This window comes from Cygnus atratus, chromosome 27, assembly GCF_013377495.2.
Source record: "Cygnus atratus isolate AKBS03 ecotype Queensland, Australia chromosome 27, CAtr_DNAZoo_HiC_assembly, whole genome shotgun sequence".
Classification (NCBI taxonomy): domain Eukaryota; kingdom Metazoa; phylum Chordata; class Aves; order Anseriformes; family Anatidae; genus Cygnus; species Cygnus atratus.
Window position 1 is genome coordinate 731,129 of NC_066388.1, and position 25,599 is coordinate 756,727.

Below are 25,599 nucleotides of genomic sequence, written 5' to 3' on the forward strand. Positions count from 1 at the left end.
GGTGTCCCCGTCCACCCCCCGGTGTCCCCACATCCCTTCCCCGTGTCCCCCGGGTCCCGCACCCCCGGGAGGGGGCAGAAGGGCCGGGAGGGGGCACACCGCGGATGGTCGGGGAGGGCCGGGGAAGGGGCCGGGGGAGGGGGCCGGGCGGGGAGGGGGCCGCGGGGGGCCGGGGGGGGCCGCGGCCGCTCGGGGCGGCGCTCGGGGCCGCCGTACAAATAGCGGGCGGCGGGCGGCCCGGGGCAGCCATGCGGCCCCCGCTGCGCTCCGCGCTGGCGCTCTGCGCCCTGGCCCTGCTCCGCCTGGGCTGCGCCCCCCGCGCCCCCCCGCGCTGCCCCCCGCTGATGCTGCAGCTGCTCCGCGCCCCCCCCGCCCCGCTCCGCGCCGCCGCCGCCGCCGCGCTCAGCATCGCCCCGCACGGTGAGTGGGGCCCCGGCCCGGAGCTGGCCCCCCCCGGGGTCTTCGCGCAGCCCCGGCCCGGCACCGCGCTGCCCCCGGGTGCCCCGGCCCTGAGCATCCCCGGCCCGGCGCTGTCCCCGGGCGCCCCATCCCTGAGCATCCCCGTCCCCGTCCCAGCGCTGTCCCCGGGCGCTCCTGTCCCGGGCGCCCCATCCCTGAGCATCCCGGTCTCTGGCACCGGCGCCGGCCCCCGGTGCCTTTGCGCATCCCCGTCCCCAGTCGCTCCTGTCCCGGGACCGGCTCTGCCCCCGGGTGCCCTGTCCCTGAGCATCCCCATCCCGTCCCCGAGCGCCCTGTCACCCTTGGGGCCACCCTCACGTCCCCGCTCCTGCCGCAGGTTCCCGGCGGAACGGCTCCCGCTGGGCACTCTCCTTCGACATGACGTCCCTGTGGGGCAGCCAGGAGGTCAGCCTGGCCGAGCTGCGCGTCCGCCCGCCCGCGCTGCCCCCGGCCCGCAATGTCACCCTGGACATCTTCCACAGCCAGCGGCGGTGCCCGGCCGGCGGGACCTGCCCTCGTGAGCTCTTCCTGGGCACGTTTTCCGGCAGCCCCGCCGACAGCCAGGCCGCCTGGGAGGTGTTCAACCTCACCGGCACGCTCAGGTCCTGGCTCCACCAGGACGCGGCTCCTGGCAGCCCGAGTCCTGCGGAAACGGAGCTGTGGGAGTCGAGCACGGAGCCTGCCCCGGCCACCGCCACGCCGGGCTCATGGGACACGAGCGACCTCGGCCACGAGGAGCCGGCCGTGCCCCAGGAGCTGGCGGACAGCGTCCTGCTGCTTGTCTTCTCCAAGGACAAGTCTCCGGGAGACCACAGCCTCATCAGGACAGTGGAGACCTCCAAGCACATCATGCGTGACAGCGGCCCCAAGGGCCCGGGGAGCCGGCGGCACCGCAGGAACAGGAAGGAGAAGCAAAGGATCAAGGTGAGCGACGCTCCCGCTCCCAGCCCGGGGGAGGACGCCAATGCCAAGTCCTTGTGCAGGAGGGTGGACATGATGGTGGATTTCGAGCAGACCGGCTGGGGCAGCTGGATCGTCTACCCCAAGAAGTACAACGCCTACCGGTGCGAGGGGCAGTGCCCGTCACCCGTGGATGAGACCTTCAAGCCCACCAACCACGCTTACATACAGGTAAGAGGGTCCCGCTGCCCCCGCTGCCCTGTGCTCCTGCCGCCCGGCACGAGGCAGGGAGCTGAGGCCGTGCCCTTCCCGTGTCCCCGCAGAGCTTGCTGCAGCTCTACAAGCCCAACCAGGTGCCGTGCCCTGCCTGCTCGCCCGTCAGGATGAGCCCCCTCTCCATGCTCTACTACGAGAAGGGCGAAATCGTCGTCCGCCACCACGAGGACATGGTCATCGAGGAGTGCGGCTGCAACTGAGGCGAGCTCCTCCCGCGCTGGGGAGGGGACGGCGGGGCTGCGTGTCCCTGAGGACTGGCCGCCAGCCACGAGCAGAACACGGATGGGGCGTCTCTGAGCCCCTGCCACCTCCGGGACCCTCGTGCCCGGGGGTTTGGGACATGAGAGAGGAGACAGCACTGAGACAGAACTGTGGGAGGTGGATGGTGGCGGGGAGGTGACGGGGGGAACGTCCCCTGTAGTGGCAGCGCTGTGGGGCAGGGGCAGACCCCGGCGACGCATGGGGAGGCTGCTGGGCTGGTGCTGCTCCGCTCACGCTCATGGAGCATCCCTCCTTGGTGTCGGTGCTGCCATTGCACGCCCCGAGCACTCCCAGTAGCCAGGGGCTTGCCCAGGGCCACCTGCAGCACCGACACCCGACCTCGCCCAGCATCCAAACAGCTGAGATTTGCAGTGTCCCCCAGGGGGGTGGGCATTTCCCTTAAATTTTCTATCGTATTTCTATTAAAACTCTAACAGATTTCTATTAAAAGTTTCTAATAAGAGCTTGCACGGGTAAGCTGGGTGCCCCTGGATGTAATGCAGCCCTGAGGTCTGTCAGGGTACGTCTGACCCCCCCCAGCCCTCCTGCCTGCCCTGAAAACCTCAGCTCACGCGCTGCTTTCATCTGCACAGCCTTGCTCAAACCTTTTCAGCCACTCACTGGATGGGGCGGTAGGGAAAGGGCTGTGTTTGTACCGTTCCTCAATAAATTATGTATTTAAGAAATGCCTGCTGCATGCTGCCTATTTCCACCCCCCTTTTTGCTGCTGGGTGGTCTCTTGGGATGCGACCCCCCAGCTCTCTGTGCATTGTGGTGCCGGGGGCTCTCCCCCCATCGTCTCCAGCTGGGGTCTGGTGTGAGCAGCTGGGCAGCAAGCACTTGGCAGCCCCCTCCTGATGTGACCAACACGCCATGGTCCGCAGCTCCTTCTACTTAAAATAAAGGGCTAAGGCTCCGGAGCAGAAGCACCAGCCCACCTGCGGGGTGCCCTGTCGATACAAATGGATTTTCTGACCCCCCAGGAGTAACGCACCCACGCTGCCCCCCACCCCGGCCACCCTCGGGTGCTCAGGGCCACCCTGCCCGGCTGCCACGAGGAGAGCTGGGCTGCTCGTGCAGCTTCCCCTGGGATTTCGAGGCAGATCGGGGCACAGGGGGGATTTGGGAGCCCCCTGTGTCAATGCAGCGTGCAAAGGGCACTGTGCTTTGTAGAGCAAGGGGACCCCAAACGGTGCGGCAGGAAAAGATGTAACCCCGCTCCGGGGATGGGAAACTTCACCTGGGATAGTGAAGGTGCCGTTCCCACCCTGATCATATAGATTGTGGGTTGCTCAAGAGCAACTGGGGAAGCACCTGCGGCCTTTGAAGCGAGGAGAGGGGCTAAGTGGATTTCCACCTTTATTTGCCCCTGGGAGATAAGGGCAGGGCCGCATCCCGTAACAGCAATAATTTGAAGCAGGCAGCTCGCTTTTTGGGCGCTGCTGCCGGGGGTCCTTGCCCTGGCAGTGCAGTGGGGGCGAGCGGGGGCCTGGGTTTGAGCCTGGCCCCCCCCGGCAGGACCCCCCTGCCCCGACTCCACATCCCCGGCGCAGCCTGATGGGCCCCAATCCACATCCCGGGCTGAGGATAAACAAAGCTCGTCTGGTTCTCAGCCCCAGCGGCCCTGCGCCAGCCCCGCTCACATCCCCACCAGCACCTCGCCCCTGCAGCCGTCATTAGAGGGTCATTTGCGGGGGCTGTTAAACGCTGGGAGAGGGCGGCCCTGGTGCTAACCCCTGGCAGGGGGCAGATACCTGGGGAGCGGGGCTCTTTCTGAAATAAAACCCTTTCATTTTTTATTTTTTTTTTGCCTTTTCCCTCGCAGGCTAGGAGCTCGCTCTTAAAAATTACCACACGAAGCACAGCCTAGAGGGCCGCTGCCCTTCTCCCACCAGCCCCCTGCCCCGGCAGGGCCCCCCCAGTTCCCCAGCAGCCATATCTCGAGATCTCGGCCCCTCCATCATGTGCCTGAAACCCTGCAGCGGGTTCAGAAGTGACCCTGGGGAAGGAGGGGGGCTGGCAGCCAGGCTGAGATTGATCCCAGGCTGGACGGAAGACATCAAAGCTACAGTGTCGGGCAGGCAGGTATCTGCCTGGGCGCCCCGTGTGTGGAACGGGGCCTGCTCGGCCCAATACACATCGGCTGTGGGACAGAGGGACACCCAGACTGGGGGCAGTCTTGCTGGGGGGGCAGCTCCAGGCCCTGCTTGCTGTGGGGTCCTGCAGGGCCAGGCCGGGGCTCAGGGGACACGGGTGGCCCTTCAGCACCCCAGGGCCTTGGGACGGGTGGGAGAGCAGGGACCGTCCATGGGCACGTGCAGCCGGACCCTTCTCATCTCCCTGCTTAGAGAAGCCCTCGGGAGCCTCAGGGCTGTGCAAGGCACGGCCACCACCACCCGTGGGCCGGTGCCCGCGTCCCCGGGAGCTGCACGTGCTCCAGGAGGCGAAGATAAGCGCGGTTTGCTTTGGACGCACGAGGAGAAGAGCGCGTGAGAGCAAACAGAGCGAGGGCTTATCACTGGCACGGGTAACAGCCGTCCAGCCGGCCGAGTGAGGCACCACTCGGGTCAGAAGGTGTTACTGCTCCAACGACCGGGACGCGGACCGGGACGGAGGCCCTCCGGGAGCTCTGCTCTGCCTTGCCCCAGACAAAAAGGGGAGGGAAAACGCGATGACAAAGCCAACACCTGTCCCCCCGGACCTCCCCGGAGCACCCCAGCTGTGCAGCACCGCCACCCACGGCTGCTTCGCCCCCCGCTGTGTGCACAACTGCACCGACACAGCTGCCGGCCCCGCGCAGGGGCTCGGCCTGTGACAAAGGCGGCTCCGAGCGCAAGGTGTTGGGTGAGGACCAAATGCCAGTACGGCAGCGACCTGCCCCGGCAGCCCAAACTGCTCTTTCACACGGCTTAGGCAAGGTTGGAGTGCTAGAAACTTGGTGCAGGCAGGAGACGGAGCCAAAAAGCCCGGCTGAAAGATGTGGCACTGGTCAGGGGTGCGATAGAGGGAGGAAAACTGCAAAAGGAGCAGGGGCGGCTGCAGCTGCGTGGTCCCATGGCCCCAGCAAGGTCAAGGCCTGTGCCCGGGCTGGATTGCATCAGAGCAGAGCACCCCAGGGTCACGTATCTGTCACAGGCTCACAGCTTCTCCAGGTGAAGGCATTGATGTGCCCATGGCCCCAGGGCGCTCCCTCTGCAAACCCCGCAGGAATCCTGACCTGTATGGACCCCGTTTGACACCTGGCCAGGTGCTTCTCCTTCCCCAGTGATCGGCTACGAATTGCTGCTGCGGGCAGCCGGAGCTTTGATGCCCTCCCCAGCCGTACATATGCACGCAGATACCGATGCACGGCTGCCGCAGGCATGGACAAAACACTTAGCACTTAAAATACTCTGTGACCCCCTGGGCAAGGGGGGTGGAACAGAATTTAAGGGTATTGCTTGCAATAGCTGACACTTGCTCAGAAAAAAAACACACAGAGTTGCTTTTGTACTGAGAGAAAACCAGACATCACAAGGCTCTCACTTTGGGGATGCTGCAGGCAAGGAGCTCAGATCCCAGCAGTTTTAGAACAGCCCCAGTCCAAAATCCCACCCTGGGGAGCACACCAGCGGTACACATGGCTCATGCAAGGGATTAGTTTGGTTAGGACAGAGCAGGAAAACTTGCTTCAGCACTGACTGCATAAACCTAGTTATTGCAACTACCGCCCCAAAAGCCTGTCACGGCTTTTCTGGTCTAGCCCTAAAGTAATCAGCTTCAAAAATTAACGTAAGGTCTCAGAAACGAGGCTCCTGCTTCCTCCCCCAGACAGCACAGCTGCAGAGCGCTCTGATTTTGCAGTGACCAGGAAGCAGGATGGGTCCAAGCACACACGAATCTGCAACCGCTGTGCAGTGCTGTCAGCAGCCGAGCGGTTTGGTGGTGCCGTTTCTGAAAATATTTAGCTGGAGAGGTGTCGGTGCCAGCTGCAGCTCACAGCACATGCTCCAGCAGCGACAGCAGCTTCTCGCTGAATGCACACACCAAAACTCAGCACTTGGTACGGAGCTGCAAGACTGATAACGTGGCACTGGGAGGCAGTGAGCTTGAATCTGTTCCCATTAAGGTTTCAGAGAAACACTTAACCTTATCTTTAAAAATGCAAGTTTTATCAGCATCGATTGCTTTGACTCTTTCTTCTGTTACTCACTATTAAAGGCTTGCATATCATAATGTCACAATTGGGCTTAATTAGCAGGTATTTAAGTATTATCTGCTAAGACTGATTCGAACAGACACTTATTGTCTGTTAGGAAGCGCCAAGTTCAGGCCATGTCCTAATACGCTTTCTTTTTCTTTGAGGCACCTCCGCAGCCATGGACACGACAAGGCACCACCATCGGCACCATCTCTAAAGCAGTAACAGCAGCATGTTAGAGACTGCCCCACAATACACACTCGTTAAAATGTATTGAGACTAGGAATTTAAATGCCTTCTTTGGAGGGCTTAAGATGAACAGTAAAACGCCTCTCAGACAAAGTTTCCTCCCTCAAAGCCAAACAAGCTTCCTTTTGGCTTCCCGGTTAACCCCCCAAATTTTAATTCCTGCTCACTAAATTATAAAAAGGAGAGCAAAGCGTAAAGACAAGTAGGAATTTCAGCACGTATCACAAAGAAACGGTAACCTCACCTGCACGCTGGAAGAGAGCAGCTACTCTGGAAAGGCAGGAGCTGCAGCACAGAACCTGCAGGCTCTGGGCAGGGCAGGGCCAGGGGCCCCTCTCTGCGCTGCTCAGCAGCAGGTGGCTCCCATTGCCTTCATCTGAGCTGCTTCCACCTGTGGCCCGATTGAGCCCTGTCCCTTCTGGGGGATGACTTGAAGAAGGGCTTTTAGAAGAAGGGCTTGTGGACACCTGCGCCGTGACCTAGCAAGGGAACTATCTGAAAGCACGTGGCAAACAGTGTTTGTTAACTATTTCTGGAAGCAGACTTCCTGCTGGTGACCAGGCGTTGCACATGGTGCACACAGATGTTTTCAAAGAGGGCCGAACGCAGCTCAGCTTTCATCTTTGGGCGAAACCAAAAGCACAGTGCTGAGCTCAAGCCTGTACACAAAACCACCCCGCCAGCTCTGAAACAGGCTGGTGGTTTCCTTGCTGGAATGAATAAAGGACAGACGCTCAGTTTATTGCATTGATCTCCATACCAGGAGAGTCCAAATGATTTATTTCTCCCTTATATTGCATTTCAGTAACTCTTATAGTATTAAAATGATTAACAAAAGCATAAAACTGGAAACAAAAACAATCACTGAGACTGCCTCCCCTGGCACCCCGTGGCCCATCAGCAGGGGCTGTACTTGTGTATTCACACCCACACGGAGAGGCTGAGATTCAGTCCTTGTAACAGGATACGCTCTGTTCTCGGAAGGGAATAAGCTGCCTTTCCCAGGAAGCAGGAAGGCACTCAAGGCATGGGCTGCTTTAGGCCTGGCTGGTGGGAATCCTCGACACAAGGTCCTGGTTCTTCACGGATGAGCACTCTCAGGGCACGTGCTTTAGATGTCCATGTCAAACTGTTCTTCTTCACCTGTCGAGAAGGACAAAACCTGAATGAGTCCTCAAAGTTTCAAGTTAAACACCAAATATTGTACTGAAGCAACAGCATCCAGTTGTGCATCAAATGTGTCTGTCTGGACTTGAAATCCACACCCAGGAACCAAGTTTGATACCAAAACAGCCCGTGCGAGCAACAAAGCAAGCTCTGTCCTCAGAGAGGATCGTGTTCACACGGTACAGACAAGAGCAGAGGTAGAGGAGATGCCCTGTGAGTAATTCCTGCGCCTGGGATTCCTTACAAAAAGGAATGCAAAGAATAACGTCGATAATCTCTGGTGTAGACTTCTGTTACCAAAGACAGATCTGCTTTTTGCATCCTTGTATCTGCGTGGCTGCCACCCCAGCCCATGCAATTCGATAGGATGCCAGCGCGAACAGCGGTGATCTATTCCTGGCAACAGGGCTCCTCTGGAAAGAAGTCACAACCTAGCTGGCACCCAGCACGCAGCCCGTGGCTCAGCTTGCCAGAGAATCCAGGGAGACACCAAAGGTCACAACAGCGGGTACAAAAGCATTGAGCAATACTGACCCTGCAAAGATTTTACTTGGAGTAAGCAGGGAACCAACTGATGGGTATCCAGAGCTTTATTTTTAGGGACAGGATCGTTGATCACACGTGGCATTTTCAGGTTCCTTCAAGAAGCGAGCTCAACTTTTTATTTTTAGACTGTTTTAGAGCAGTACTTGCTTTCTTCCTGCTGCAGTGCCTTAGACGTGCTCATTGCACAGCGGGCAGTGACCTCTGTCCTGCTCTGGACTAACTTTTACCTTCCTATCTTACGCACGCCCGCAAGCTTCTGTGGAAGCCGCTCAAGACAGCGGTGGATACCCGAAAACTTACCTACATAAACCAGCCACCGCGCCTCAGCTAAGTCAGTTGAGCTCACTTGTACACCAGAAGCTCTGATGTCCAAAAAGTCAGAGAATTTACATCTCAGGTTGGTTTCAAACAAAACTGAATTCCCAAACAAATCCTGCTCTAAACTGTAACACGATCGTTTCCGAAAAAGGCAAAACAGCTGCGAAACGGCAGAGGCGAGAACAGCTGCTCCCATTCTCTCACCACAGGGTTATTGGTGCAGTGGCATTCTCCTAAATGCCAAATTAATGAGAAAAGCGATAACGTGATACAAATCACACCGAAACCAAGAAATTTTCACATTACCGTGGACCACAGCAGAAACTAGCAGCCGTGAGACCCCAACGACCAGGTCCCACAGCACCTCGGGAGCACCAGTGCTAACCACCGCCCACAGGCACCTCCCGGCTCCGTTCTGCGAGAGCTGCCGTGTTCGTGGGAACCAGGAACGGGCTTGGCTCGGGTCTTGTGCACTCACCTACGCTCGGTTTCTCATCGTAGCTCTGCACGTGGTTGTTCTCAACCTTCAACTCCTCCACACTTGGGCTGGTAACGCCTGGAATGTCCGGAAGGTCAGAAGGTGGCGTTTTGGCAACCGGAGAATTGCGGCACTCCATCAGAAACTTGCGATCATAAATAATCCTGGTACCTGGGGGAGACGAGAGCGCGCTGTCAGAAGAGGCACACGAGGGCCAGGCTCCCAAGTGACAGCTGACGCCACCGGCCTGCAGCAGGGGAGGACAGCAGCCTCCAGAGCTCAGATTAACGCCGCGTGCAGCAGACCTTAGGCTGGGTGGAAGGGATCGGGTCGCAGGGGAAAAAAAGAAAAGAGTAAACGGGAATTCCTGCCCGGCATCTGCCTCTGCAAGCCGCGCGTAACCCAGCTCACCCACCTGTAACCTCTCGGGGGACAGGAGCCCGAACGCCCGCTCTGTGGCTAGGCAGACCACGTCCTGCCCCCCCTGCCCGCGGGGGAACAACGCGGCTCCAGCAAAGCGCAGCAGGCTCAGGGGGAGCCGCCGAGCTCGGGCTGCGCGCGGATTTCCAGGAACACGGCCACGCCGAACAGCGTGTTCCCTGCCAGGGAACCGCTGCTGGACGAAGCTCAAACCCACAGGCGGAGGAGGGCTCCCTCCAAACAGACCGCAGCCTTAACCCGGGAAGCGCTGAGAACAGTCGTTCCTTTCCCTGAGAGGAGAGCCGCAAACCTCCTCTCTGGGCCGGCCTTCGCTGCTCTGCTGCCCCTCCGGCCAGAGCGGAGCCCTTCTCGGGCGCTCCCCAGAAAGCTCCAGCCAGAGCTAAACCCCTGCGGGGAAATAAACTCCCCCTAACAGCCGGGCCACCACACCCACGCTATTTCGAAGGACTGCTTAAAAAAGAGCGATTAGATACCACGTTTCGCGCTGCCGATGAGCTCCCCGAACACCAGAAAGCCCGTCCCACTGCACGATTTTGCCTGAGCCGTCCCCGCAGACCGGGGAGAACCGACAGGACTCGGAGCTGCGCGCAGCCGGGCTGGCTTCCAGAAGGCCGGATCGCGTCCCGCCGGCTCAGCCGCGCGCTGCTGGGGGCAGGGGCGGTTCCTGGAGCTGCAGCTCGGGTACCGAGGGCTAGGAGCACGGCCCGCGACAGCCCTGCCTCTGCCACGGCTCGGGCACCGAACCCTCTGCGCGCAGGGGGAAGGTCCAGAGGGAAAGGCGGCTCGCTTTGGGCGCCTTCCCCGGGACGGGGCTTGGTGGAAGTGGCCCCCGAAACGTCCCGCCCCGCTCCCGCCGCAGGGGCCCTCTCCCAGGCGTGGCAGGTTCCGCAGTCGCCCTGCACGTGGGCCCGGGGAGACGCGCCGCGTGCACGTGCCCTCGGCAAAGGCGAGGGGGCCGAGACCAGCACGACGGGGACGGCGGAAGGAAGGGGCGCTGCTGAAAGGCCGCCCGCCGCCTCCCGCCTGCTCCCCGTTCCTCTACGCTGTCGTTTTAACCTCTGCCGCGAGGAGAACCGGCTCCGTCCTGTGCCGGCAGGCAGGGCACGGGGAGTTCCTTCGCTCCCCCAGCCTGCCCGGGGGGGGGGGGGATCAGGGAGCCCAGGAGCCCCGGCACGAGGCAGCTCGCCTGGGTCGGCCCCGCTGCGGGGACTGCAGGAGGACGCCCGGGAGGGCGCCGGCGCACGCGGGGGGGCTCGGCGTGAGAGGTGCCGGTCGCTGTCTCCGCGAGGGCTGCTCCCGGCGATGCGGGAGGAGGAATTGTTCTCAGAAAGGGGAGCAGAGGAGCGGCGGCAGCCCCGGCTGAGGCTCCCTGACCCCGGGGCGGGCTGGGCCCCAGGCACCGCGGTCACGGGGCGCCGGGGGCTCTGCCAGGCGCGCACACGCTGACGGCAAGCACCGGCTGCTCTCCTTCCCCGCGCCGGGCGCTCACGAACTCCCGGCACGGACAAACACCGGCCCCGCAGGGCCCGCTGAGGGACCAGCGGCGCTGACCGGGCCGGGAACGCCGCCCAGAAGCATTCCTCCCAGCCCTACCTCGCGGGGCTCAGCTGCCTGCTGCCTTCAAGGGAGAGAGCGCAACAGGAATAACACCAGGGCTTCGGTTCCCCGGCCAGCCCAAGGCTTCTGCACGAGCCCAAGCGCACGCCTGCGTCAGCGGCGCCGACTTCCCCCTTCCCCGCCAGGCCCTCGCCCACAACGCCGCAGAGAAAAGCCTCGGGACGCGGAGAAAAGCCTCGGGACGGTCCGGGAGCGGTTCCACCCTTCCTGCTCCCCACACCGACGCGGGGGAAAGCTTCTCGGGGGCACGGAAAAAGAAAGAAAGAAAGAAAAAAAAAAAAGAGGGGGAGCCTCCGAGCGGGAGCGCGGCCAGCCGCCGGCACCCGGTGCTGTGCCCCCAAAGCACGGCCCCGAACCGAGCTGCGTGGGGCGAGCAGCGCCGGCGGCGGGCACGGCCGGGGGGCAGCTCCCTGCCCCGAGCTGGGGGGGGGGGGGGGGGGGCAGCAACCCCCCGCGGTGTTTTGGGGCCGTGGGGCACGGCGCTGCCAGGAAACGTTGAGGAGGTTGGGAGGAATAAAAGCTGCCGTTCCACGCCGTGCCACGGGGAGGGGAGCCCCCCCCCCCCCCCAGCTGCCCCCCCCAGGGGTCTCCCTCCCGTGGGGCAGCACGACCCCTTCGCTCCTTCCCCCCAGAGGGGCCCGCAGCTCCAGGCAGCCCCCCCCCAAAAAGGGGAAGGGGCGCACGGCCCCAGGCACCCCCCTGAGACCCCCCACCCCGGGTGAGAGCCCCCCCAAGGACCCTACCACGCCGCAGCCCCTCTCCGAAGGGGGGAGGCAGCCCCAGCCCCCACGGAGCCGGAGCCCCCCCCCCCCAAAAAAAAAACCCCAAGAGAACCCCTCTGGGGACCCGCTCACCCAAAAAAGCGCCCCCCCGGAACCCCCCTCCAAGGAGAGGGACCCCCCCCAAAAACAGAGGGACCAAAAAGAACCCAAAGAGAGGAAGACCCTCCAAAAACAGGGACCCCCCCCCCCAAAAAAAAGAGGGAGACCCCCCCCAAAAAAGAAGGAAACCCCCCAGAAAAGAGGGAGACCCCCCCCAAAAGAGGGGGAGACCCCCCCCAAAAGAGGGGGAGACCCCCACGAGCCCCCCCAACCGAGCCCCCCCCGCCCCTCAGCGCGGTCCCGGTGCCGGTGCCGGCCCCCCCCCGCCGCCCCGCTGCCGCTCACCGCCCGGCGTGGTCCCGAAGACGGTGCCCCCCGGCGTGGTGCTGTAGTCCCCGGGCGGCAGCGGGGCGCCGTCGGGCAGGGCGAGGCGCTTGCCGGGCCCCGGGATGTCGCGGCTCGGCGTCGGCCCCTGGCAGCAGCGCCCCGACATGGCCGCCACCCTGCCGCCCCGCCGCCCTGCCCGCCGCTTCCGGCGCGGGGCCCGCCCCTTCCGGCGCGGGCGGCAGGGAAAGGGGCGGGGCACGGAGGGGGCGGGGCACGGAGTGAAAGGCGTGGTCTGTCTGGGGGCGGGGTCTCCATGGGGGTGCGGCCTAGGGGGGTCGGAGGGGGCGTGGTCTAACGGTGGTGGGCGGGGCCGTGGGCGGGCCAAGAGCGCCGGGGCCGCCGGGTCCCTGTGCCCGCCGCTGACGGTGCCCGGCCCGGGGGCTCCGCGGGGGTGGGGGCTCCCAGTGCCCCAGTGCTCCCAGTGCCCCCAGTGCCCCCCAGTGCCCCCAGTGCCCCCAGTGCTCCCAGTGCCCCCAGTGCCCCCAGTGCCCCCAGTGTCCCCCAGTGCTCCCAGTGCCCCCAGTGCCCCCAGTGCCCCCAGTGCCCCCAGTGCCCCCAGTGCTCCCAGTGCCCCCCAGTGCCCCAGTGCCCCCAGTGCTCCCAGTGCCCCCAGTGCTCCCAGTGCCCCCAGTGCCCCCAGTGCCCCCAGTGCCCCCAGTGCTCCCAGTGCCCCCAGTGCTCCCAGTGTCCCCCAGTGCCCCCAGTGCCCCCAGTGCCCCCAGTGCCCCCAGTGCCCCCAGGGCACCGTCCCGGCGGTGACACCAGCGTTCCGTTGTCCCTCCGCCAAGGGGCATTTGGGGCCCCGCGGCGGTGCCGGGCCGCGGCTGTCAGCGGCCCGCAGGGGTCAGCCCGGCCGAGCCCTGGCAGCGCCCCGGGCCGACAGGTGGAGCTCGGCTCCCGCCGGCCCGGGGCTGCGGCTGAAAACGGCACAGGGAAAGCTACGAGCACTGCCCCGCTGCCCCGGGCACTGCCTGCGCCCACCCCTTGGCCTAGGCTGAGCTGGCGGCGGGGGCTGCCCATCCCCATCCCCATCCCCATCCCATCCCCACCCCATCCCCATCCCCATCCCATCCCATCCCCATCCCATCCCATCCCATCCCCATCCCATCCCCATCCCATCCCCATCCCATCCCATCCCCATCCCATCCCCATCCCCATCCCCATCCCATCCCCATCCCCATCCCCATCCCATCCCCATCCCCATCCCCATCACATCCCATCCCCATCCCATCCCCATACCATCCCATCCCCATCCCATCCCCATCCCCATCCCATCCCATCCCATCCCATCCCCATCCCCATCCCCATCCCATCCCATCCCCATCCCCACCCCACCCCACCCCACCCCATCCCATCCCATCCCCATCCCATCCCCATCCCCATCCCATCCCATCCCATCCCATCCCATCCCATCCCATCCCCATCCCATCCCCATCCCCACCCCACCCCACCCCACCCCATCCCATCCCATCCCATCCCATCCCCATCCCATCCCCATCCCCATCCCCATCCCCATCCCATCCCCATCCCCATCCCCATCCCCATCCCATCCCATCCCATCCCATCCCATCCCATCCCCATCCCATCCCCATCCCCATCCCCATCCCCATCCCATCCCCATCCCCATCCCCATCCCCATCCCATCCCATCCCCATCCCATCCCCATCCCCATCCCCATCCCCATCCCATCCCATCCCATCCCATCCCCATCCCCATCCCCATCCCCATCCCCATCCCCATCCCATCCCATCCCCATCCCCATCCCCATCCCCATCCCATCCCCATCCCATCCCCATCCCCATCCCCATCCCCATCCCCATCCCCATCCCATCCCATCCCCATCCCATCCCCATCCCCATCCCCATCCCATCCCATCCCATCCCATCCCCATCCCCATCCCCATCCCCATCCCCATCCCCATCCCATCCCATCCCCATCCCCATCCCCATCCCCATCCCATCCCATCCCATCCCCATCCCCATCCCCATCCCCATCCCCATCCCCATCCCATCCCATCCCCATCCCCATCCCCATCCCCATCCCCATCCCATCCCATCCCCATCCCCATCCCCATCCCCATCCCATCCCCATCCCCATCCCCATCCCATCCCCACCCCATCCCCATCCCCCATCCCATCCCATCCCCATCCCCATCCCATCCCATCCCCATCCCCATCCCATCCCCATCCCCATCCCCATCCCATCCCATCCCATCCCATCCCATCCCCATCCCCATCCCCATCCCCATCCCCATCCCATCCCCATCCCATCCCCATCCCATCCCATCCCCATCCCATCCCCATCCCCATCCCCATCCCCATCCCATCCCATCCCATCCCATCCCCATCCCCATCCCCATCCCCATCCCATCCCCATCCCCACCCCACCCCACCCCACCCCATCCCATCCCCATCCCATCCCATCCCATCCCCACCCCACCCCATCCCATCCCCATCCCATCCCATCCCATCCCCATCCCCATCCCCATCCCATCCCCATCCCATCCCATCCCATCCCCATCCCCATCCCCATCCCATCCCCATCCCCATCCCATCCCCATCCCATCCCCATCCCCATCCCATCCCATCCCATCCCCATCCCCATCCCATCCCCATCCCATCCCCATCCCCATCCAATCCCATCCCATCCCATCCCATCCCATCCCCTTTGCCCCAGTGCGGCTGCTGAATCGATTACCGGGCGCTGGGCAGGAAGCCAACGCATCCGGCCGTGCCGGGTGACACCGGCCGTGACCCCAGCCCAGCGCGGCGCCCAGGCACGGCTTAACGAGGCCCTCGGCCGTTTCCTCCTCCCGCTCCCACAGAACGGGGACGGGGTCAGGGCGCCCGCGGGAGGTCGGGCTGCCGGGGCACATCCTGCCCGCGGTGGGGCTCGGGGCTGCGGTTCCCAACCTCGTCTGGGCGCCTGCCCCGCTGCCCGGCACCCAAAGCCACGGATCAGGGTGAAGAGGGGGCGTGGGGACCCCAGCCCCCCACGGAGGTCCTGGGGGTGCTCCTGGTGGGGGGGTTTTGCCCTCCCCTCGCAGGCTTCCGGCCCCGCTGTCCGCGGGCTCGTGTTGGCAGCGCCCGCTGGTGCCAACGTGTTCATCTCCAGGGCGCTTTATCTGTTCTTTCCCCGGCTGGAAAGCCCTTCTTCATCCTCATGTGACGCACGTTATCACCTCGCTGCCTTCTAAATCGGGAACGGGGGGAGCTGTGTGGCAGCGCCCCTCCCCAGCAGCCCCTGTTTGCCCCCGACCCGCTGGCACAAATCCCTCCTTGCCGACCCGGGGGGGCATCTGTGAAACGCCTGCTCCTCCAGCAGGCTCCCAGCGGGGCAAAACTCCCCCGTGGCTCTTGGAAAACTCGTCCCATAACCCGTGAATTGCTCGGCCTTTCTGGTTGCCCTGCATGCGGGGAGCACCCCCGGGGGTGCAGGCGTGGGGCAGATCCTGCCCGTCCCTGGGCACTTCCACCAGCTGCTGATGAAAGGAGCAGGAAGAAAATAAACCCGGGGAGGGTAAACTTCCCCCGGGGCTGTAAACAGGCAGCGAGGCTCTGAAGCCCTCCCCGGCCAGGCAGAGCATCGCTGGGGCTGAGCGCTGGCGCCGGATCAGACCCCTCGCTGCTGCTATTGCCAACGGGGGGAGCACAGCCGGTCCTCGGAGGGTCCCCGACCCCCCCCCCCACCCCGGGGTCCCAAGCCCCCCTGGTGCCCGCCGCGACCCCCGGCAGCGCGGGCGGCAGGGATGTCCCCGTGCCATTTCCCCGTCGGTGTTTACATTCCCCTGCGATGCCGGCGCAGATAGCGAGCGGCCCACATCCCCTCTGCCCGCCCAGGAGCTGTTCCTGCAGATAAAGTTGCCCCCGGTAAACAACCCCATCCTGCATGGAAGCGCCGCCGCCCTGCCGGGGGGGGGGGGGGGGCAGCCCCGGCCTGGGTCCGTGCCCCGGGCGGGTGCAGGCGCTGGCAGAGGGTGCTCAGCACCCCCACAGCACCCCCGGGACGCGCTGCTTGGTTCTGCTGCTGCCGAGGCAGTTCGGCGGTGGCAGGGATGTCCCTGCAGGCTGGGGGGGCACGGGCAAATGCCTGGCACTGGTGTTTTGTACAAGCCCTGTCCTGCGTGGGGACGGCCCTGCAAGCCCTTCGGTCACCCCGCAGGGCAGGGCTCGGAGGGGGGAGCCTGGGCACGGCGCTCAGCACCTCCGCTGCCCTTTATTTCCCCAGAAATAAAACACCAGGCTCCTGCCGCTGCCCTTGCTCGTGGTTCGGGTGGCCGATGCGAGCCAGGAGGCGCACGTGATGGCCAGACAAAAAGGCAGTGGAGCTTCTCCCGGCTGCAGAGGGGGCTCGGTCCTCCCTCGGTGCAACCGAATGCCTTGCTGGCAGGCTGAGCTCTCTTACAAAACCTTTCCTTTGCGTCCAGCCACGCCATCGCTCCACCGCAGTGCAGGGAGAGGTCCCCAGCCTGCTCCCACGCTCAGGACCTCGCCCCCGGCACCCTTTGTGCCTGCCCCGTGGCGCTGGGGCTGCCGGGGCCGTAAGGACGGGGATGCTCAGGGACCCCTGGCCTGGGGGGCTGTGGCTGAGCTTCCAGCACGATTCCTGTCTTCCCCTGAAAGTTAAAGTTTGGGAGCTGGCTCGGTTCCTGCCTCCTCCTCCTCTTCCTCGCTGCCCTGCACCTCCCCGTCCGGCACCTCCTGATTCACGCTCGCCTCCCTCCCGCCTCAGGCACGCCGCACCCCCTGAAAAACAAACGTGGAGAGCTCATTGCATAAGCGCCCAAGAACCGGGCTCTGGGAATGGTGATGTGAAATATGTACCGACGAGAACACCAGGCTGCTTGGCACGCCAAGAGAAACAGCGGGGCTTAACTGGTGGCGGGCGCTGGTGTGAGCGGGGCCGTGCCCAGCGGCTGCAGCATCCCCGAGCCCCCTGCCCGCACCCCCCCCGGACCCCCACGCTGCCGGGGCGTCCTTCGGGGGCAGCTGCCCCTCTCCGGCGCCCGGCCGCGAGCTCGGCGGCGCGGCCCTCGGGAGTGGACCTTTTCCCCATTTGCCTCCCTCCAGCAGTTTCTGAGAAATAAGCGGGGAGCGGGAGGAGTGCACGGGTTAAAAATAGCCGTGGTGACATGGGAGCCGCGGGTCTGACGTGGCTGCTGTCGCTGTCCCTGCTGCTGCTGCTGCTTGTTGTTGTTGTTGTTGTTGTTTCCCATTCCACGAGCCTGGTGGGGCTGCGGGGCGCTGGGGATGCCCCGGCTGCGACGTGGGGCTGGATGGAGATGGCGCTGGGGATGTCTGCACGGGAGGAGACCCCTGAAGGTCTGGGGGACCCTCGAAGGCAGGAGGCGAGCCGGCACGTGGCGGCTTGGCCGGCGTCTTGCAGCAGGGACGCTCGCACCCCCTGCAGCAGGATCAGTCCCAGCCCCGCTCCAAGCCCCGGGGACGCTGCCCCGCATCGCCCAGAGCAGCCTTTCCTCCCCGCCGGCCGTCAGGATGCTCCTCTCCCCCCCCCCCAAAACCTCTCTCTGGGGAGCCCAACTGCTTTCAGATGTTATTTTTGTCGCTGACATTTATTTTTTTTCAGAGGTTTCCACATTTTTTTTTGTGAAATTTGTGTCAGTGTTATTGCAAACTTGTCCCTCCTTCCCCCCTGCCTCTGTTTCTCTTTAGCAATAGCTGCTGGAAAACCAGTTAACGGTGTGAGGGAGGATCACTCGTGAACATGTCCCTAAAACCTCCGCAGATGAGGCAAAGGCAGGCGAATCCCCTTGGCCCCTGGGAGGTGGAAACGTCCTGGAAGTCCTTCCATTTGCTCCCCTGTTCCGTGCCTGGCCCCAGAGCAGCTCAGGGCTTTGTGCCCCCGGCCCCTCACCTGCAGGGGCTGGGGGGCTCCCGGCCTTTTTGCCCCCTTTGCAGCAGCAATAGGGCTGTGATGAGGTTTTGCTGTTCTCTGTGCCTTTTTGGGGGGGCTGAGGGGGAGAACTCCCTCTCCCACAGCTGGGGGCAAGACGGGAATGTCAGACCCGAGCCCTGCTGCAAGGTGCTGTAAAACCAGCGGGCATTTCTCTCCTTGCCACTTTGGGACTTCCCTGCAGCGACATGGGAAAGAAAACAGCTTTATTACCTTCTTTCTTCCTTCCTTTTTTTTTTTTTTTTTTTCAATGCAGAGACGTAATTGCGCAGGGACTTGGGGGGCAGGAGAAGGACCTGGGATTGCTTTAGCGCAGCCTTTGACACTGGCTGGGTTTCAGGCCCCGGGTGCCCCTTTCCCTGATTCTCACAGGGCGGCCGCAGCCTGGGCAGAGCCGCAGCCGTGCGCGGGCTGCGGGGCAGGGGCGGCCCCGAGGCTCCCGGAGCCTCCCTGGTGAGCGGGGGTCTCGGGGGCCCTGTACGGCCCCGGGGGCTGCACGGACATGGGCAGCGGGCTGTGGGAAGGGGCTGGCGAGCAGCACGATGGGGACCTCGGCCCTGTGCGGGCAGCCAGCAGCGGGCTCCGCGCTCCCCGTGCCACGCTGCGCATCGCTCATCCTTCTCCCTGCGGTGCTCCCAGGAGCTTCGCTCGGCAGCAGGATGCGAGCGTGCGAGGTCGCCGCTCGCCTGCCCAAAACGTGGGAGCTCCCAGGCTTCGGGACCGACCCTCACCCGTGGCCGATGGCTTTGCCCGGGGCCAAGATATGGCCCCTGGGGCCGGGATCGCCCCCGAGCAGGGCAGGACGGGGGCAGCTCAGGGTCGCTGCGAGCACCAAAGCTCGAAGCTGCCCCAGGCGCAGAGCACGAAGCATCTCCTCGCCCCGCAGCGATGGGACGGGCGCGAAGGGCAGGGGCATGGCCATGGCGTGCGTCCCGCTGCAGGGACGGGTGGGTATTGAGCACGGCTCGACAACCCGAACCCTAAAATCGGTGGCTTGCACGGAAGTCAACAGCACTTTTTTGTTATTTTTTATTGTCCTGGTGCAGGGAACGCTTCGCTTCCTGTGCCTGGCCCCGGCAGACACGGAGCCACGGCCCCCGGGAGCCCCGCAGGAGGGGGGCTGGTGGGGAGCCCGCAGTTTATGGCGAGCTTCCTCCGGCCTCCCGGGACAGGCAGTACCCAGCGGGTTAAAGCTCCATCACGGCGTGTTTATGTGCTGACAAGGAAAGACGATGACAGATAATCCCAAACAACTTCAAAGCAAGATTTGTGAATCCGATATGGGAGCTATTCCCGAGGTCCCGGCGCGCGGTGCCCCAGACCGGTTAGCAGACATTAAAGGCAGAGCAGGACCCGCTGCAGAGCCGTGCCTTCGCCCTGGCCCCCTGCCCACCCACTGAACCCCAGGGCCCCCTCCCCACGCTGCACCAGGAGGATTTGGGGCAAAACCCCGCGCCTCGAGCAGCTCCTGCTTCAGTGTGCACGGCCCTGGGAACGCACTGAGGGTTCTCCCACAGCCAGGACCTCCTCATCCCACCAGCCACGGGGTGGGGGACAAGGATGAGCCAGGGTCCCATCCCAGCTGCTAGGCATTTGGGGATTAGGGAGGGGGGGATAAAAGGGGATGGGGACTAGGCAGTGCTCTGGGGGTACTGGGTGGGGGGTGCTGGGTGTCCTTGTGGGGGCTGGTGCCTTGCTTTGTGCCCCACCAGGGTGGGCTCCCTGCAGCACCATGGGGTGGGGGGCAGTGGGGGTCCAGGCAGGGCTTGTTCCGATGTGGATGTGGGCACGGGGGGTCTGGGCTGGCAGCATTTACGTGCTTTGTACCAGCAACTCTCAGGGCACTGCACCTACCCGGTGCTTCCCTAGGGTCCGTGCAGGTAAACCAAATTTTGGGGCTCTGAGAGCTTCAGTGGCTGCTCGGGCTGGGCCATGCGGGAGCGAGGCGGTGCCACGTCCCTGAGCGAGGTGAGTGGCTGCTTGGAGAGCTCTTTTCCCCCCAGCAGCGAGGGGCTGAGTCTGTGGTGCTGTGCCCATGGCACAGATTCAGAGGAAGCAAGATGCAGAGGGTTGCATCCCGCCGGGTGCCGCGGGGTCTCCCTCTGCTCAGCTCCATGCAGGGTCCTGCTGTTTTTTCACCCCGGTGGGGCCGGGGAGCTGGCAGCGCTGCCCAGCCTGGAGCGCAGTGAGAGGCAGTGCTGCCAGAGTCACGCTGGGTTTATCACCCTTCCTGTAATGGTAAGTATGCCAACAGGGTGCTGGGGGACAGCGAGAGCTCCCAGCTATAAAAAGGCTTTGTTTTATCCTAGTGTGGCAGCAGCCTGACTCAGTCTTGGCAAGGCTTGGCTGTGCTGTGTTTAATGATGCCGGGAGGAGAAGCCGGCGTTTGCCCACCCCTGCCTGGTCCCCCTGTCCTCCTGCCTGTTGTCTTGGGGCCCTGCCAGCCCCGGTGAGCTCACAGATGTGACTAGGAATTGAACATGGGGGGGAGAGGATCAAAACTGTGCTTAATACCCGGGGCAGGGATCTGATAGCTGTAATAACACCTCATCCGCTCACCGGGCATGGGGGATTAACAGGACCTGAGCCCTACGTGGGGGCCTTAAACACCTGATGAGGGCGGTGTGCGTGCAGCCTGCTCGGGGCGGATAAGGCTTTGGGGCAGGGATTAAATGTGCAGGGACTTTGCACCCGCTGAGGCAGGAGTGACAGCGTGCTGAAACTCTGTGCGGATCAGGCGAGGGGGATTTACACCTAATGCAGGCTCAGCACTGCCAGGCGGACAAACCAAGGCTCTCCTTGCCCTGTGCGGGGTGGGAGGGTGCGGGCCTCCTTTTTTTTTTTTTGTGGGGGATCTGGGGCCGTGCAGGCATCTTGCTGCAGTGCTGGGCTGTTGGAAATGAGAAATGCCCCACGATGAGGCATCCTCTGGGAGCTGCCAAGCGCCCTAGAGGAAGAGGTCCACAGCTGCTGCTTTCTGAGCCACCTCACCCCTCTAGCTCCCGGGCAGATGCTGAGCCCCTGGGCTGCTGCCTGAGGCCAGCTCCGACGTCTGTTCCCTCTCTCCAAGCACCCACGGGTGCTGGAGCTCCAGGAGCAAGGAGCTGCGCTGCTCTGCGTCCTCCTCTCGTACCCCAGCTCTCCCCCAGTAGGGATCTTCTCTAATCCATCCTGCCTCTATATATAAAGATGTATTTTTAAATGCCCATTGTTTATTCTGCAGCAACAGCCAAAGGAGTGGCTCTGATCCATGGCATAAACATATTTTCCCAGAGTTTTCTAAACAGCCGCCTGACCCATTGGCCAGCGCTCCCTGCAGGGTCTGTGGGGCTGGGCTGGGCTCCTGCCTTCTCTTTCCTGGGGCAGTGGAGTTTGTCCGTGGCTGCTCAGGTGGTGCTGGCATGGGGCAGGCGATGGGGACACGTCCCGGGGTGGCTCCCAGGCTGCTGGGCTGGGAGGGAGGGCGGCAGGGAAGGGGGAGCAAAACGGGGCAGGAGGAGAAGGCGACAAAGAGCCTCACAGGAGGCGTTTCCAGCTGCTTCAGGCTCTTCACAACGCTTCAGGGGTGTTCCTGCCTGCTGCCATGAGCCGAATGCTGCCCTGGGGGAGTGGGGACATCTCCCCGGGCTGGGGGTGCAGCCTCATCCCCGGCACCTCGAGGGCTCAGGGCAAGGCCCATGGCTGGAGCAGGAGGATGGACGTTGTGTGGCTCCGTGCAGGACCCAGCGCCTCTGCTTCAGCTTTCCCAGCTGGAAAACTGGGGCAAAGATACAGAACCACGTTACTTCCCCTGCCGCAATAAAAGGACTGGGACTCTCCCTTCCTCTCCCCATTAAAGTCATTTGGCTGGAAGGGAGGGCTCCGGGCCCTGGCTGTGGGGGGGAGAGAGGAAGGATCTCGGTTCGGTGCCAGAGAGAGGGCTCCAGGAGCAGGGCTCTGGATGCACCCCGGAGGAAGGCCCGGCCGTTTGTCTCGCTGTGGGCAGTGTCTCACCATTCCTGCCTCTGAGCACGGCGGGAGGGCTCCCTCCAGGGCACGGCAACGTGGAGGTGGTCTGAGGGTGCCACCAAGGGCCATCGGCAGGAGGGTTTGATGTAAAACGCCCAGGCTTTGTCCTGCAAAGAGCCCCTCCAGAGCCCAACACCCTCATTTTGTTACCCTTGGCCTTCCCGCAATACCCCTGCTTTACTTTCCTTCGGGCACAATCGAGCTGTGGCTCCGTGCACCAAGATGCGCCGGGGCTGTGGGTGCAGTGACACTGCAGACTCAGACGTGTGCACGTTTTGTTCACACCGTGCCCATTGAAGCAAAGTGACGATCCTCCCTGGAGCAAATACGCTCAAGACTCGGCCCGAGCCAGCAATTAATGTAAGAGCTGGGAGCTGAGAGGGGTTGCATCAAGCACTCGTCTGCCCGCTTTGAAAAACCAAAACAGTCTTGTAAAGATCAAGCTCGTAAAAAGCGGTCTCTGTTTTGCTAGCTCATGAATGGGCAGAAATGCCAACTGGATAATTTTTTACACATTTTTTTCGTCTTTGTCGACATTCCCCCATTTGGCCGAAACTTCAAATGCCATATTTGGAGAGCGCCTGTCTTAGAAGTCCCAGTATCTGTATAAACAGCTGATAGTGAAAAAATGACCCGCCCCGGAGCCTGCCCAGGGGCCTTCAGGAGGAGCAGGGCTGGGGACAGCGATGGGGCCACGGCTTCTGGGGCACTGGGGCAGCCCGGTGCCTTCCGGCCCGACGTGTCCCGGGGGAGGAAGCGTTCGGGGGCCTCCAAACACCGGCACCCACCCAAGGGCAGGAGGGGAGCAGCGGGGGTCTCCGTCCTCAGCCGGGGAGGGGGTCGTGGCATTCACTCGGGGGTGAAAGAGCGGCCGCGGGTGGCCTCCTTTGGAGCGGGGCCGGCGCTTTGCCGCCCCCCTGCAGCCGCTCGGCCGCCCCTCCGCGCCGGGGGCCGGTGCCGCACCGGGGCCAGCCCGCCCCGCCCGGGGGGCGCACGGCGAGGGGCCGGGGGCGCGGTGCGGGGCCGGGGGGCGGCGGGGAGGCGGGGCCGGCTCCCGCTCCCCGTCCGTTGATCCCGGGAGCGCTGCGGGAGCCCGGGGCCGCCCCGAGCCTTTAAAGGCTCCTCCCCGAGCGGCGGCCCCGGGAGCGCCGCCGAGGGGAGCCCGGCGCGGGTGCAGCCCCGACGGCCGGTGCGGAGCGGGGAGCCCCCAGCCCCGCGCCGGCCCCGAGCCCGGCCCCGAGCCCGGCCCCGAGCCCGACCCCCCGACCCCCCGACGGGGCGCGCCCGGCTCGGGAGCGCGGAGCAGCGGCAGCGGGAGCGCGGCGCGCCCTGCCCGGCCCTGCCCGGCCCTGCCCGGCGCGGCCCGGCGGCGATGAGCCCGCTCCCCGTCGGCAACGGCAGCGCCTGGGGGGCGGCAGCCCCGGGCCCCGGCCCCAACTGCAGCGGCGCCGCCAGCCTGAGCCGGCAGTGGGCGGTGGGGGCCGCCCTGAGCCTCACCGTGCTGGTGATCGTGGCCGGGAACCTGCTGGTGATCGTGGCCATCGCCAAGACGCCGCGGCTGCAGACCATGACCAACGTCTTCATCACCTCGCTGGCCTGCGCCGACCTCATCATGGGCTTGCTGGTGGTGCCGCCGGGGGCCACCATCCTGCTGAGCGGCCACTGGCCCTACGGCACGGTGGTGTGCGAGCTGTGGACCTCGCTGGACGTGCTGTGCGTGACGGCCAGCATCGAGACGCTGTGCGCCATCGCCGTGGATCGCTACCTCGCCATCACGTCGCCGCTGCAGTACGAGGCGCTGGTGACCAAGGGCAGGGCGCGGGCCGTGGTGTGCCTGGTGTGGGCCATCTCCGCCTTCATCTCCTTCCTGCCCATCATGAACCACTGGTGGCGGGACGGCGCCGACGAGCAGGCGGTGCGCTGCTACGACGACCCGCGCTGCTGCGACTTTGTCACCAACATGACCTACGCCATCATCTCCTCCACCATCTCCTTCTACGTGCCCCTGCTCGTCATGATCTTCGTCTACGTCCGCGTCTTCGCCGTGGCCACGCGGCACGTGCAGCTCATCGGCAAGGACAAGGTGAGGTTCCTGCAGGAGCCCCCCAGCCCCGGCTCCAGGGGCGGCCGGCGGAGGCGACCCTCCCGCCTGCTGGCCATCAAGGAGCACAAGGCGCTCAAGACCCTGGGCATCATCATGGGCACCTTCACGCTCTGCTGGCTGCCCTTCTTCGTGGCCAACATCATCAAGGTCTTCTGCCGGCCGCTGGTGCCGGATCAGCTCTTCCTCTTCCTCAACTGGCTGGGCTACGTGAACTCAGCCTTCAACCCCATCATCTACTGCCGCAGCCCCGACTTCAGGAGCGCCTTCCGCAAGCTGCTGTGCTGCCCGCGCCGCGCCGACCGCCGGCTCCACGCCGTCTCGCAGGACCCGCAGCACTGCCCCTGCGCCTTCAGCCCCCGGGGGGGCCCCTCGGGGCACAGCAAGGCAGCCCCCCTGCGGCGCGGGGAGGACGGCGAGGCTCGGGGTGCCGGCAGGACGGAGGAGACGGCCCCGTCCCACGGCAGCGCCCACCAGCAGTGGCCCCTGGGCGAGTGCTGGCTGCAGGGCACGCAGAGCACGCTGTGTGAGCGGCTGGACGAGTGAGTACCTGCGTGTGCTGCGGGGGGGCGGCATGGGGGGGGCGGCGGTCCCACGGGAGAGCGGTCTGATGGGCACGGAGCGGGGGAGCAGGAGGTCCTGGGGGGGCTGGGTGCGGGCTGAGAACCGCTGCTCTCTGCTTTTAGGGTTCTCTAAGCCCCAGCCCCTCCGCTGGGCAGCAAAACTGGGGTCCTCGTTGCCCCCCCGCCCTGTCCCACCTTGTCCCGTCTTGGGGAGTGCCCCCGCCACCAGAATAATTCATTCTCTCAGAGACGGCGCTGGCTGTAAATAAGAAAGAAAGTCAGCCAGGCAGGAGTGTCCCAAACCCTTGGGATTTTGTCCCGTCTCCCCCCACTCCCGATTTCTTTCAGGGAGCCCCCCTGTGGCAGGGCGGGCAAGGGGGGGTCTCTGGCTGCCGGTCTGGGCTCTGTGTGTCCCTTTGTCCCCTGGTGGCTGCAGTTTGGGATGGGAATTCATCCGGTCACCCCTGTCCCTGCAGCCAGCAGCCCGTGCCGGGCTCTGCCCTGCCTGCGGTAGCACGCAGCCTACCCCTCCTCCTGCGAAATACGGCGTGGTTTTCCCCCGAGGTTTTTATTAGTGTTACAAAATGTGAATATTTTTCAGTACGGGGGATTTCAGCTGGCTTCCTTCGGCCAGAAACCGCTCCTGACACCTGAGGGCAGGGAGGCTGCTGGCAGCGCCGCTGCCGGGGGGGGTGTGGAAGGAGCTGTGGGGAGGATTTCGGGGGGTGCGTTTCGGGAAAGGATCAGACCCTGCGGACCCCGGGGCAGCAGCTCCTGGGGAAGGTCGGGGCTCTTCACGCACTGTGCTCTCCCGTTGAAGGTTTACCGGCAGAGAGACGCCAGCAGGTCCTTCGGTGTGACCGGCAGCCGAGCAGAGGAGGCAGGACAGTAAGTGCGCTTTGCCTTCCCGGGGG

General features: G+C 64.4%; 3 protein-coding genes across 3 annotated transcripts; 2 read left to right on the forward strand and 1 right to left on the reverse strand.

Annotated features, from left to right (window-relative positions):
* Positions 1 to 837: 837 nt before the first annotated feature.
* Positions 838 to 1,835, forward strand: LOC118256017 (nodal homolog). Its single transcript, XM_050715779.1, has 3 exons — positions 838 to 1,118; positions 1,179 to 1,590; positions 1,683 to 1,835. Exons 1-3 carry the CDS (start codon positions 838 to 840, stop codon positions 1,833 to 1,835), a joined length of 846 nt encoding a protein of 281 aa, XP_050571736.1.
* Positions 1,836 to 7,063: 5,228 nt separating this feature from the next.
* EIF4EBP1 (eukaryotic translation initiation factor 4E binding protein 1) lies at positions 7,064 to 12,263 on the reverse strand. Its single transcript, XM_035562812.2, has 3 exons — positions 12,059 to 12,263; positions 8,835 to 9,005; positions 7,064 to 7,468 (listed from the first exon to the last, which is right to left on the reverse strand). The coding sequence occupies exons 1-3, from the start codon at positions 12,204 to 12,206 to the stop codon at positions 7,437 to 7,439; spliced, it is 351 nt and encodes a 116-aa protein (XP_035418705.1). The 5' UTR covers positions 12,207 to 12,263; the 3' UTR covers positions 7,064 to 7,436.
* Positions 12,264 to 23,393: 11,130 nt separating this feature from the next.
* On the forward strand, positions 23,394 to 25,545 carry ADRB3 (adrenoceptor beta 3). The gene is made up of 2 exons (XM_035562804.1): positions 23,394 to 24,664; positions 25,506 to 25,545. Exons 1-2 carry the CDS (start codon positions 23,394 to 23,396, stop codon positions 25,543 to 25,545), a joined length of 1,311 nt encoding a protein of 436 aa, XP_035418697.1.
* Positions 25,546 to 25,599: the final 54 nt, after the last annotated feature.